The sequence below is a fragment of the Colobus angolensis genome, unplaced genomic scaffold (genome assembly GCF_000951035.1).
Source record: "Colobus angolensis palliatus isolate OR3802 unplaced genomic scaffold, Cang.pa_1.0 Scaffold9, whole genome shotgun sequence".
NCBI lineage: Eukaryota > Metazoa > Chordata > Mammalia > Primates > Cercopithecidae > Colobus > Colobus angolensis.
The window spans coordinates 10,411,675-10,426,670 of NW_012122931.1; the positions used below are offsets into that span (position 1 = coordinate 10,411,675).

General features: G+C 38.8%; 1 protein-coding gene across 1 annotated transcript in view; it reads left to right on the forward strand.

The window, feature by feature from the left end:
• The window catches only part of SCAI (suppressor of cancer cell invasion), a 197,905-nt gene extending 194,352 nt beyond the window's left edge, over positions 1–3,553 (forward strand). Inside the window, 1 exon segment of the mRNA XM_011931463.1 lies at positions 2,700–3,553. Within this exon segment, the coding sequence (XP_011786853.1) occupies positions 2,700–2,846 (147 nt within the window). The 3' untranslated portion in view covers positions 2,847–3,553.
• Positions 3,554–14,996: the final 11,443 nt, after the last annotated feature.

Sequence of the window (14,996 nt, forward strand, 5' to 3'; positions counted from 1 at the left end):
TATGCCTGTAGTCCCAGCTACTCGGGAGGCTGAGGCAAGATAATCGCTTGAACCTGGGAGGCGGAGGTCGTAGTGAGCCGAGATTGCACCACTGCACTCCAGCCCGGGTGACAGAGTGAAACTCCATCTCAAAAAAAAAAAAGAATTATTTTTATTTCATTTTTCAGTTGCTTGTTGCTAATACATAGAAATGCACTTGTAAAACATCGGTCTTGTGGCTGCATACGCTGGCTCACTCCTTTAATGCCAGCACTTTGGGAAGCTGAGTCAGGGAGATCACTTGATCCCAGGAGTTGGAGACCAGCTAGGCAACATGGTGAAACCCCGTCTCTACAAAAAATTACTCGGGTGTGGTGGCATATGCCCATAGCCCCAGCTACCTGGGAGGCTGAGGTAACAGGATCACTTGAGCCCGGGAAGTCAAGGCTACCCTGAACCATGATTGTGCCACTGCTCTCCAGCCTGGGCGAAAGAAGGAGAAATCCTTTCTCAAAAAAAAAAAAAAAAGACAGTTGACCTTGTGTTCTGCAGTCTTGCTAAATTTACTTGTTAGTTCTTTTAGCTTTTTTATATGTTCCTTAATATTTTCTATATACAGGATCATGTCATCCATCCTTAAAAAACAGCTTTACTTGTTTTTTTCCAATCTAGATGGCTTTTATTGTTATTAATGCTTTATATCAGGGCTAGGTCTTCTAGTAAAATGTTGAATAAAAGTAGTGAAAATGGACATTCTTGCCTTCTTTCTGATTTTAGGGTAAAAGTGTTTAGTCTTTTACCATAAATTATTATGTAAATTGTTGGTTATTCATAGATACCCTTTCTCAGATTGACTGAGCTCCCTTCCATTCCTAATTTACTAAGAGTTTATATCAGGAATGGGTATGGATGATTGCCAAAAACTTGTTTCTGCATCTACTGATCTAATATATTCTGTTAATGGAGTGAATAACATTAATTGATCTTTTAATGTTAAATCGGCCAGGCACAGTGGCTCATGCCTGTAATCCCAGCACTTTGGGAGGCTGAGGTGGGCACATCACCTGAGGTTGGGAGTTTGAGACCAGCCTGACCAACATGGAGAAATTCCGTCTCTACTAAAAATACAAAAATTAGCCAGGCGTGGTGGTGCAGGCCTGTAATCCCAGCTACTTGGAAGGCTGAGGCAGGAGAATTACTTGAACGCAGGAGGTGGAAGCTGTGGTGAGCCAAGATTGTGCCTTTGCACTCCAGCCTGGGCAACAAGAGTGAAACTCCATCTCAAAAAAAAAAAAAAATGTTAAACCAACCTTGCATAGCTATGAAACCCATTTTGTGGTCATATATTGTCCTTTTTGCATTGCTGGGTTCAATTTGCTAATATTTCATTGTGGATTTTTATATCTGTTTTATGAATTTTTTTTTAATTTTATCATAATGTCTTCATGTGGTTTTGTTATCAGGATAGTGTTAACCTCATAAATTGAGTTGATATGTTCTTCATTCTCTTCTATTTCTTAAAGAGTTTGTTTAGATCTGTATTATTTCTTCCTTGAAGCCACCTGGGCTTCACGGCGCACAGATTGGTTGAGCTTAGGAGTTCGAGACCAGCATGGCCAACATGGCAAGACCCTATCTCTACAAAAAATAAAAAAATTAGCTGGGCATGGTTGTGCACACCTGTAGTGCCAGCTTCTTGGGAGGCTGAGGTGGGATGATTGCTTGAGCTCACTGCAAGGCTGCAGTAAGCCAGCCTGGGCAACACAGTGAGATTTTATCTAAAAAAATTTATTTTTGTAATGTGTAATAAGTGAGTCCTACAGGCAGAGAGAGAGAAGTTAACGTTTGCATATATGAACTGTTGCATGAGATGTATAGAAAAGTAGCAACTTCTTCAGGAAATTTTAAATGTATGGTAGGATTATAGTTTATAGAACTTACCCACTGAAGAAGAATTTCTAGGCTGGGCGCTGTGGCTCACGCCTGTAATCCCAACACTTTGAGAGGCTGAGGCAGGCAGATAACATGAGGTCAGGAGTTCGAGACCAGCCTGGCCAACATGGCAAAAAGCCTGGGCTGGAGTGCAATGGCGTGATCTCAGCTCACTGCAACCTCTGCCTCCTGGGTTCAAGCAATTCTCCTGCCTCAGCTTCCTGAGTAGCTGAGATTATAGGTGCCCACCACCATGCCTGGCTAATTTTTGTATTTTAGTAGAGATGGGTTTTCAGCATGTTGGCCAGGCTGGTCTTGAACTCCTGACCTCGTGATCTTCCCGCTTTGGCCTCCCAAAGTGCTGGGATTACAGGCGTGAGCCACCGCACCCAGCCGCCCCAGCCTCATTTTAATTTCCAAAGCAGTATCTTTTTATTTAACGTATACTTGTTGAAATTCTATATGTGTTAGGATTTTCCCCCCAGTAGCATGAATTATATGGTTTCCACATGATACAGAGCATAGTGTCTGGCAACAACAGGCCTCAGTAAACATTTGTGGAATAACTCACTAAATGAATATATTACGTTGAACCATCTGAAATTGTTATTTTTAGAGGTCAAAATGGTTAAATATCAGCAATTCAATATTCAACAAATATATTAATAAGATTCATTCCAATATAAAAGAGAAAATACATATTATATTACTCCTTGACACTGTATCAATGTGTAAAATTTTCTTTCATTAGACCGCAAAACTTGACTTTTCTCTTCTTTGTCTATCAGGAAACACGAAATTATCCAGAATCATATCCACAGCTGCCAAGGGATGAAACAGTGGAGAATCCTCATCTCCAGAAGCACATTTTGGAATTAGCATCCATTCTGGATGTTCGAAACGTGTTCTTTGAGAATACCATTGATGACTATTAAAACAAAAACCCTCTTGTCGAAACAAGTTTTCATTTTCCACAAATTTTAAATGGTGCAGTTTTCTAATGTGATAAGACACATAGTGGTGTTACTTAGTTTTTATTTTTTAATTTAGGGCCACCATTTTAAAAACAAACTGAGAAAAAAAAATGTTCACACTTTTAGGGCAACTGTTTTAAAATGCAACCTTTCAGGTCTTTTAAAATCTTAATCTTGGAATTTTTATTTTTTGATTTTGAGGGATGGATATTTACCTCCAACTTCTAATCCTACACTCAAATAGTCACTATTCTCACCCTGAGAAGAAAAAATGATTTATTTTTGTATAATGAGGTAAATCCAACTCTTATACTAGGACCTAAGTTAAATGTCTGGATTTGGAAATATGTAATCGTTCGTAATGATGAAGCTAGCCACCGTGGACTACTGAAAATCAGGAACAGAGTCCCTCCATAATATATTTTTTCTCATTCCAACTTAGCTGGTAGAAAAATGTTTGATTCTTTGAAACATGATCAAGCCAGTTTTTGAAATCATTTAATTTCTTTCAATACTGTCATAATATCAGAAATTAGATTGAATTGCATCTGAAAGCTAGATCTTAATTGAGGACTTGAGATTGTAAATATTACTTGGAATGGATGAGTATTGTGTTATGAGATTTATTTGCATATTTTCTTTTCTTTGTAGTCTGTGAATGCTGGAAATGAAAAAGGAAACAACTTTGAAATATTTCAGTCAAAAAACCATGTCATTGGTTTCATGATACAATGTCTCCATTCTATTTAAACTCTTGGTTTATGAGATCACATTTAAAGACTGGATTTATGTCTGTGGCATAAAGTTTTAATTTTTTGCCTCATTGAAATGTATGAGACTTCAAAGTCAGAGATGTTTTAAATTTTGGTAAGGGGTAACTGGGTGTTATGAAACCTAAAATGTAAGTTGGTTTTGCATTGACAATTTGGAAATAAGATTTGTTAACATTTCCTGTATTTAGTATTTTATATTCATGCACGAAAGTTTTATTATCTTAAATAAGACTCAGTGTATATTATAAAGATTTTTCTTTTTTGTATTTTCCTTCCCTGTCATTCCCTTTATAATTTCACAGTCACTTACTATGAAGTTCTCCCCTCCTTTTTGATTACCCAGCATTCAGTTTCAGAAATCTATGAATGAAGAGGCCTGATACCTAATTTTCTGTACAGGATCACATCTGGCAGTCCCAGGGGAAGTGAGGTGATTGCTTGTGATATCTCTTTCCCATGGCCCTAGGTAAATTTTACTCTAATTTTTTTTTTTTTTTTTTTTTTTTGAGACAGTCTCGCTCTTGTTGCCCAGGTTGGAGTGCAGTGGCGCTATCTCGGCTCACTGCAACCTCTGCCTCCCAGGTTCAAGCGATTTTCCTGCCTTAGCTTCCCGAGTAGCTGGGATTACAGGTGCCCGACACCATGCCCGGCTAATTTTGGAATTTTAAGAGAGATGGGGTTTCACCATGTCGGTCAGGCTAGTCTTTAACTCCTGACCTTGTGATCTGCCCGCCTTAGCCTCCCAAAGTGCTGGGATTACAGGCGTGAGCGACCACACCTGGCCATTATTTTTAACTTGGTTTTCATTTCTGGCATAGAGACTAATTTGGGTCTAAGTTATTCTCATTCCTGCTCTGATTTGCTGATTTTTCAAACCTGAAGTCCGAAGTTACTATTTTGGGGTTTGGAGACTTGGGTCAGTATTCTGTTTACTTTTTTTTTTTTAAGAGACAGGGTCTTGCTCTGTTGCCTAGGCTGGGGTGCAGTGGTACGTTCATGGCTCACTGCAGCCTCAAATTCCTGGACTCAGGCAATCCTCCCACCTCAGCTTCCCAAGTAGCTGGGACTACAGGCATGCGCCACTGTGCTTGGCTAATTTTCTTTATTTTTTAATTTTTTGTAGAGATGTGTTCTCACTTTGTTGAGCAGGCTGGCCTCAAACTCCTGGGCTCAAGTGATCCTCCTGCTTCAGCCTCCCAAAATGCTAGGATTACAGGTGTGAGCCACTGTACCTGGCCTGTTTACTTTTTAAAAAATATTTTTGTTCTTTCAAACAGTATTTCAGAAAGCTTGGGAAAAGTTACCCTGGAAAGAGATTTCCTTTGCTAGTGGGTTTTCATTTTCAGGTAAAGACTGCTTTCCTTTTTTTTCAGTAACTTAATAAACTTCATAGCTTTCCTTTAGTAACAGTGTTCATTGACCTACAGCAATAGACTATTTTCAGTTTTCTGACCTCTTGTTTCAATTCCCCTTAAGTCCTGTGCCAGTTATGCTCCTACCAACACAGAGTTTCCTGTCCTCTAATGTTTAAAATAGTATTTACTGTTCTGAGCTTTATCCTTCCCTGTTAAGCATAAAGAACACTGGTCTGAGAACTAGGAGACCTAAGTTCTAGTCCTGGCTTTCCTGGTAACTAGTATTATGCCCTTTGACAAGTGTCTTCATGTCTCTGCTTGTTAGCACTCTCATCTGTAAAATGAAGAGGTTGGCCCAGGTTCGTTCTTTTTTTTTTTTTTTTTGAGATGGAGTCTCGCTCTGTCGCCCAGGCTGGAGCGCAGTGGCGCCATCTCAGCTCACTGCAAGCTCCGCCTCCCGGGTTCACGCCATTCTCCTGCCTCAGCCTCCCGAGTAGCTGGGACTACAGGCGCCCGCCACCACGCCCAGCTAATTTTTTTTGTATTTTTAGTAGAGACGGGGTTTCACTGTGTTAGCCAGGATGGTCTCGATCTCCTGACCTCTTGATCCGCCCGCCTCGGCCTCCCGAAGTGCTGGGATTACAGGCGTGAGCCACCGCACCTGGCCAGCCCAGGTTCTTTCTAACCCTGATTCTGTAATTTGGACTCTTGGTTCCAAAAATATTGATTTCCCCACTCCACCCACCAAGAGAACTATTTACCCTGTTTGTAGTGTACACAACATTTTCTTTTGTAGGTCACATTTACCTAGATTTTGTTCAAGAAAATCTGGGTCCCACTTATCTGTTTTAGAAACTAGTGCAGACGGAGACTCTCCTGAGGAAATTAGAGCTTTTGTGATTAGAAACATGTTTGTCTAAAAATGAGGGTCTTAGAAATCACAACATTGACCCTCATGACATTGTCCCTTAAGCTAGTAGTGTAATTCCTTACAGGTAGTTAAAAACCTGAAGTGGACTGAAGTGATCTTGAATCTTCAAAGAGAGGAAAACTGTGCTGGAAAATGTTATTGTTTCATTGATGCCTTCAGAAAAATGCGTATTAAAGAACGACTATACTCCAGATTTTCTTCTAGGCACTGGGGAAGCAAACAAAGTACACTTAAAAATCCTCGTGTTCATGAAGCTTACATTCTAGTAGGAGGAGTAAAGCAATAAACATAAGTAATTTATGTTAGAAAATGTTAAGTAGGATGGAAAAGTGTAGATTATGGTAAGGTAAATCTTTTGTTTGTTTTCTTAAGGACAATGTTTAAAAGAGTGATCGAGCAGGGCATAGTAACATGCCCCTATTACTCCCAGCTACCTGAGAGGCCGAGGTAGGAGGGTCACTTGAGCCCAGGAGTTTGTGGCTGCAGTGAGCTGTGATTGTACCACTGCACTCCAGCCTGGATGACAAAGCAAGACCTCATCTCCGGAAAAAAAAGAAAAAGTGATGATCAGGGTAGGCTTCATTAGGAAGGTCACATTTGCAATGAATACTGTGTCTTTACTTTTTATCATGAAAGTTTTAAATATACAGGTTTTTTTTGTTTTTTGTCTTTGAGATGGAGTTTCGCTCTTATTACTCAGGCTGGAGTGTGGTGGCGGGATCTCGGCTCACTGCAACCTCTGCCTCCCAGTTTCAAGTGATTCTCCTGTCTCAGCCTCCCCAGTAGCTGGCATTACAGGCATGCGCCACCACACCCAGCTAATTTTGTATTTTGAGATGGAGTTCTACCATGCTGGTCAGGCTGGTCTCGAACTCCTGACTTCAGGTGATCCGCCAGCCTCGGCCTCCCAAAGTGCTGGGATTACAGGCATGAGCCACCACGCCCAGCCTAAACATACAGTTTAATAAACCCTCCTTGTACCTCACCCAGCTTCTGTAGTTCTTTAATCAAGGGAGAATTATGTAAAAGGACAGTTGCCCAATGGGCTTGAGCTGATAGTGGCAAAGAATTTCATTTTTTAAAAATGCATACCACCTGCCCTTTATAAATATAAAAAATTTAAGCCCTAATGTATTTAATTTTATAATTCATAAAAATTTAAATATAGGAACTAAGAACAGAGCAAAGCAAAGGGAAAAATCACTCCTTTGTTTTCAAATTGCACAGACTGTCCCTGGAGATCCTGATACAGTCTCTCATCTCTCTTAAGTATCATTGTAAACAACATAGAAAGCCTAAGACTGCAAGCAGTCAGTTATACACAAAACAAAATGAAGCACAGTGACATTTTCTCTTTATCTGTATATTTCTGAAGTTGGTAAAGCAACTATCTTCTCTATTTTACAGAAGAGAAAGCTGAGACCCATAGTGATGGTCTAGTGATAGAGCTAGAACTAAAACTCAGATCTCCTCATCTCAGCCCAGTCTTCTCAGTAGCTCAGACTGCTTTCTATAATGAACAAGAAAGAATAATTAGGGATTTGTATTTTGGCACAGAACAGTATCAAATTTTTATTATAAAAATTCACAAGTCTGACATTTTATCTTTTATTCTAGCCAGGATGTATTCTTTATATGCATGTGTGTGTGTCTCCTAGAAAGTGGTGCTCTTAAACCTCTCAAAGCACAGAATTTATTGTACCCTCTTTATTTTTACCAAATTGAAATGTTTTAGGATTTCAGAAGCAAAGTGCAATCCAATTGTGGCTGGAGTTTTCCTGATAGAGGATCCGGGTGGTTCCCTCCCTTCCAAATTCTGGCTACTGCCCTTTATTTCCTTTGTGCAATAGAATTCCCTGAAACAGATTAGGTGGTAATTGTACTGAATTTAGTCAGGATAATGGGAAAAGCGACAAATCAGATTTATGTATTAGGTATTAAGGAGCTTTCTGTAGCACTCTCCTCCAGGTTTAATCTCCTCTGACATGTGTGATTTAGTAACTTTCTGTCTCTGAGAAGCAATTTGGACCCAGTTGAAAAATCTAATTTCTGGAGACTTGTAATCAGCTTGATATACAGAAAACATTCTGGACTGGAAATATAGTCAGGTACCAAGGTCTGCTAACTTGGCCATTGCCAGTGATTCAAAACCACCTCCCCACCCTGAGTGAGTAAAAGATTTGATACGAATATGAATGCTATGAGTCTCCTGGTGATATTTTGAGTGTATATGTTCCTGTGTGTGTTTGGAAAGCATAAGAGGATATTTACCTTGAGGGCTCTTTTGTTGACCTTATTTATTTGAAATTCTTATTTTATTTGTAATGGCATATGTATATTTTTGTGATGCTACATGCAATCTCTATGTATACTTTTTGTATATATGTGTACATATTTGTAAATATATTGGTATGCAATGATACAGTATGTGTATATTATGTACCCATACCCATTGTGGGCTGAATTTATTTAAGTTCTGTGAGGACATCCTAGTGGCATTGTTCATGCTGCTGTAATTAGGTTGTGGCTGTATCTCATTCATAAGTCTCTATTTTGAGGGGCTTGTGTTTGGATAAAATGGGCTAATTTGGAGTTGAAATTAGGAAATGAAGATTTTAACAGAGAGCTGGATATTCTTAGCTTTAAAATCACCTGAAAATTTTTATTTAAACTGATGATAAATTAGTGATATAAACCTGAAAAACCTAAGTATGTGAAACTGAGACACCAGCAGATTCTGAAGCTGTAGTAGTCCTTTATTTTCTTGATCCATATTTAAGTATTATTACTGAGTAAATTATAGTGGGGCTTAATAGGCTGTGGAAAACAAATTGCTTTGTCACATTTTAAAACATAGGAAAATGTCCATTAAATAGGGGAAATATATTCCCAGTTGTCATTTTTATGCCTCATACTGAATTTTGATTTTGGAACAATTTTTTTTTCATCAGTGTGCCTCGTTTTATGTATCTCTGTGAGGCAGAAAAGGGGGCATTAGCTAAGGGACGGCCTAACTTAAGTAAGGTAGGATTTAATGAGGAACAGGAGGTTGTTAATTTGTATATTTGCAGCAGCTATGATTAATTTAGTCCTGTCTTGGCATTTCTAGCTACAGATTTTTTCTTACTGGACTTGCATATCAAAGGTGAGTTGGCTCATCTGAGAAAATGCTTCCACTGAATAAAATGCCTCCACTCGTATTGCTGTGTCTCTATGAGACCACTCGTGTTCTGCAAGTTGATGATATATTCACACATGAAGTAGAGTTTTTAATATTAGATGCATGGTGTGCTATAAAAATCTGGGCCTTCAAACCTCTCCCAAGGATGATAGGGTTGGGGAGGGTAAGAGGATAGTAAATATGTGCAGTGCCAATTTGTGAACCTATAGAATGTTGCCAAGTATCAATGTTTGGTTACTTCAGTTGACATATTTATTTGCATGAAAGAGTGTAGGAGATGTTTAATATACACTTAAATACATTCACTGCAGAAATTAAGTAGAGGTTATTTTTGCATGATAAAATGTAACTGCAAAGCAACTTTTTACACCAATATTCTTTGGAAGATTAAATCTCTCTGATCCAATATTAAATTATCTTAAAATAGAGAAATTATCTCAGGAGTCAGTTTTACCACCCAAAAAATGTTACATTTGCTGATTCATTGTATTTTAAATAAAACAGCCAACTATTCCTAACACTTTTCAATTACAGTATTTAGAAATAATTATAACAGCCTTTTTCTTGAATAAATATTAAAATTTGGTAATTTATTATTTCTGAAAAATCAGTGAAAACATCCATAGGATCCGATGCTCTGTTGCTTGAAAAACCAAATCATTGTTTTTGCACTGGAGAGTAGTAGAGCAGATAATATACCATTTAAAATTCATGGAACTGACTCAGGCTCCTTGTGGACATTAATTTGAGGACAGTAGTGGTAACGAAAAGTACAGTAGAAAAGACTTGACATAGTGAATGTGACCTCTAACCCCAGCCGTTGTAAAGCCAATAACTTTGAGGTTGAATAAGGTAAAACTTGCTTAGAAAACCCAGCTCTTCCCCTCTAGTCTCCTGCGCTCTTATACATTGATACTTTACACCTATTTTTGCTGTACCTCTCAGTCTTTCCTGGATAATGGGACCACTTTACTTTAAAAAAAGAAAAAAGAAAAAAAGCAAAAAAGCGATTCATCTTCCTCAAACTAGAATTTCAAAGCCTAATACTATATACTATGTTCCAACTTCATTGAGTTTTGAACAAGACTTAGGCATGCCTTGTGTTTAAGGAAAAATAATTGATGTGTGAATGGAATCAATCACCTATTGATGGGAAAGGTGTCAGGATGATGTAGGGTGATCTGCCTTTAATTGGGTAGAGATAACTGTATTAAGTATAACTAATTTGTTGGTGCCATAGAAATATTTCCTTTGGAATTCTGTAAATATGAAAAATTTTTTAAACTAAAATTGGTATTTTACACTTATTAGTTTAGTGTAATACTGACTTTTGAGAAGAATTCCCATTTTACATGACATTGTTATTTAATCACTGATTGAAGAGCCATTCTTAATTTTAAAATATTTTTGTTAATTTCTTTTACAGTTTTAAAAATTAATAATATTTTTATTTTTGAGATGGAGTTTCGCCCTTGTTGCCCAGGCTGGAATGCAACGGTGCGATCTCAGCTCACTGAAACCTCCGCCTCCCAGGTTCAAGAGATTCTCCTGCCTCAGCCTCCCAAGTAGCTGGGATTACAGGCGTGTGTCACCATGACCAGCTAATTTTATATTTTTAGTAGAGATGGGGTTTCACCATGTTGACCAGGTTCGTCTCGAACTCCTGACCTCAAGTGATCCACCCTCCTCGGCCTCCCAAAGGGCTCAGATTACAGGTGTGAGCCACTGTGCCCAGCCTAAAAAAAATTATTTTTTTAATAGTTATTAGACGACTATAATCAGTGTGATTTTTAAACATACTTGGACAGTAGACTCAGAGTTTTTTTTTTTCTAATAGTTTGAAGTTCATTATATTAAAACTACAAACTCACTTATTTAAGCCTAAATTTCGTCATAGACTATAAATTGGGAATCAGTTTCCTATTTTGGTGGACAATTCCAGTCTATCTACTAAGACAATCATCTTAGGTGTAATATTGTTTATTAAGACATAGGTAATTTTAGGTTTTATGCTTTTCTCCTAGGCTTATGGAATGAAAGCTAATAGGCTGAGTTATATCACTTTCAGAATGAAATAGGGAATTATGGCTAGCCTTCTTACAGGTCTGCAGTAAATGATACTTAAATGTTTGTTATATCACTGATTTTCTTTTCTTTTCTGAAGCTGTTGTGAATGTCCACTTTGCCAGGATTGAAAGTTGAAATTTGTAAACATTACAGTTTGAACCATACATTTTCTCAAACATAAAATCAGTATGAATAAGTATAAAATTTGAAATGATCATATATGATAATCCCAAAAGTAAATACTTCCAAACCACAGAGGGATAACCACTGTATTTTAAAAAATATTATTCCCACCCTTCTTTGCATGCTATTAATTACTTTTTTCCTAAATTAAAACTATGTATTGTGGTATATTAAAAATCTGCAGGAAAAATTTGCTTAAAGTGTTTTAGCACAATAAGAATTTTTATTACTCAGGAGTTGGAGACCAGCCTGGGCAACACAGTGAAACCCTGTCTCTACTAAAAAAAAAAAAAAAAAAAAAATTAGCCAGGGGTGGTGGTGTGTGCCTGTAATCCCAGCTACTTGGGAGGCTGAGGCAGGAGAATCGCTTGAACCTGCGAGGCGGACTTTGCAGTGAGCCGAGATCGTGCCATTGCCCTCCAGCCTGGGCGACGGAGTGAGATTCCATTTCAAAAAACAAAAAAGGAATTTGTATTACTGTTTCCTGAAAAATGGTTTTTGTTAACTCATTGATTATATCATTAAAAAGACCTTCTAATGGTTCAGTACAATAATTTAGAACTTGATTTGTGTGGCTTTTTATAGTTATCTGAATGCATTCCTTTTGCCACATAGACCATATGGCTAGTTCTCTTACTTTTTTTTTTTTTTTTTTTTTTTGCTGCTTGTTTTTAATAAACCTTGCTGTTCAATAATCAGAGAAAACATTATTTTGGAGGATTCTTCCAGTTGAGGTAGAGATGTCTTACATAATAGGAAAGGCAGATACAAAGTCCTAACATTTTCATAGCAGAGTTTACAAGTAAAATAACTTATCCATATAGGTTATCTTCGTTGTGTAGCACCAGTATAAACAATGGTTTCATTAATCATTGAATCAGATGAAGCAGTTATAAATCACTTTTTACTCTGTGCTAAGAATTATTGTAATTTCAGGCCACTTTATTATTTCTTCTGAGCAGTTTCCATTGTAAGGTTGAGTTTCCCTTTTTTAAATTCAAGTCATCACTAAAGGTTAAGATAATCAAATAGGAGTTAAAATAAGTTATGTTTGATCTTTTTCCCTTGAAAATAATGGTGAACTTATTGTCTACATTCTGATTACTAGGCAGAAATGCACTTGTTTAAATCATAGCAGTAATTACATTTGGAGGATATAATTACTCGATTTTCTAGTGGTGTGAAATACTTAAAAATTGTGCTTGTCTGTAACTGAAATGTTATAGAATTGTAACACTATAGGGATTATAGAGTTATATTTATTAGCTCTCCTCAAGAGACTGAAGCACAATATTTTTCATGTAACAATTCTTATCCAAGTGCTGCTAATCTGTTGTGCAAATAATGAAGCTATTTGGTTGCCTGTTTAGCTATTCACAAATCACTGTAATCTTTGAAACAATCTTGTTGTTCATTTGTATTAATATTTGGATATTGTGAGTTAATACTTAGGAAAAAAAAATCCATCGACTCAGCCCTGTTAGCAAAACTGTTTGGATTCATTAGTTTTTATATGTGTTAACAGTAGAATAAATTTTGAAGGGGCTATTTACTACCAATGACTAAGAGGAAAATTATACTGTCACTGTCATTTGACTTGAACATTTGTGGTATTATAGAAGTCTTGTCAGTTGTGTTCTAAATTGCTTAAGCCATACGTTCTCTTAAACAGGATGTTTTTTGTTTTCTTCCTTTCCAACAGCCTTTTTCTTCTTTGTTATGGTTAATACTCCATAGATTTTAGAAATTGAGAAGTTGAAATTTTATTTTCTTGAGTTCATCACTTTTGACTCTTGTATGAGATGTGATTTGTCATAAAAGATACCCTTTCACTACTTCACTAACTGAATTTCAGAGTAAACACTGTGATTCTGCAGAGCGGATTCAGTAGGCTTTCCAATGTTTTCTCCTGCGATACCGTGCCTACCACCTTGAGGGCACTTCAATACTAGAGGATGAAAACTGAAACGTTTTGATGTTTATTGAATAACGAGATTAGAGAATATTTTTTTGTTGTTGTCAGTGTATTAAAGAAATTTTCACATTGATAAATGTTCTCTAGGAATGTGTCTACATTCATCAGGTGTGAACTCCTGTACATGAATTTTGTATCTTGAATCCACATATATATTAAGTGTATCATCAATATAAAAATAAACATTATTTGCTTAAAGTTTTTGGTACTTTTTCGGTATTGACAGCTGAACTGTTAGGGTTTGCTTCATTCACATATCTCAGAGGCTTTGAACTATCTTGGGGTTGATGCTGCTTGTTAGTTTGTAAATGTCTGAATCCTGGTTTGGGTTTTCCCGTGCCCTGCTCCTGGAACACGCGAAGGAAGGGACTGTTGAAGAATTGGGTGGAATCTGCTTACTCTTGGGCTGGTGTTAAGCCTGAGGATGGAACCAGAGTTCCTTAAAGTGGAATGGTTGGCTTGGCACTGATGAGTTCAGGGACCTGACTTAGGATATGGACCGTGACTTTTTGTTTGAGACAGAGTTTCGCTCTTGTTGCCCAAGCTGGAGTGCAAATGGCGCAATCTTTGCTCACTGCAACCTCCACCTCCCAGGTTCAAGCGATTCTCCTGCCTCTGCCTCTCAAGTAATTGGAATTCAAGGCATGGGCCACCAAGCCCGGTTAATTTTGTAATTGTAGTAGAGATGGGGTTTCACCATGTTAGGCTGGTCTGAACTCCTGACCTCGGGTGAACCACCGGCCTCGGCCTCCCAAAGTGCTGGGATTACAGGCATGAGCCACCGCGCCCGGCCTGGACTGTGACTTAGAACAAGACAGTTTTTCCTGTTTTGTTTTTTTCTTTTCCTACTGCCTGTATGATTGCTATTTACTTAAAGAGACGGAGGCTTGCCGCGGTGCCCAGGCTGGTCTCGAAGGCCCGGACTCAGCGATCCTCCCACCTCGGTCTTCCGAGTAGCTGGGACCACAGGAGCGCGCGCCGGGCACTTTTGATGCTTTGAACTTGCTTCCTAAGGAGAAAGGAGACGGCCCAGCAGCGGATGGTGAAGCTAATCCAATATAGTGAGCTGCCACTAGCGTTTTTAAGTGCATTACATAATAAGAACGTGATTCTGCTGGACGTTATGTACTCGGTTGCGATATAAAACGCATCATCTACAGGAGGTGACAGGCGCCAAACTTTAAAAACGTCTCAAGGTGTAAGGACTAGTTTCTGGAGCTACTGCCTTCTGAGTGAAGATGGAGGCGCAGACTTCCCGGGTCACACAGTGGCAAGGCAGCTGCCGAGGGTGCGGCGGGACCGGGCGGCACGGGGGGCGTCGCAGCCCCGGCCGGGTTTGTAGCCAGCACAGCGCAGCGGTGCCTGTGGCATGGACTGGTTCTTTCACTTTTGACACGAAGCCCCTCCCACTTACCACGCTCTGCACACGCCCCTGTTAAAACAGAAAAAGACCAAGAGAGGCCTCGGAAACTCAGTCATCATCTGCGGCTCTGGCCGCTCGCTGACGTGGCGAACTGGGTTGAGGGAGCGCTCGGCTAGGCACTCACGCACTCCAGCCGTTCCGGCCCAACCGCCGCCCAGAGGTTAGAACAGCAGCCGCCAAGGCCGCGCACGGGCGCATGCGCGCGTTGGACCGACTGCCTCGC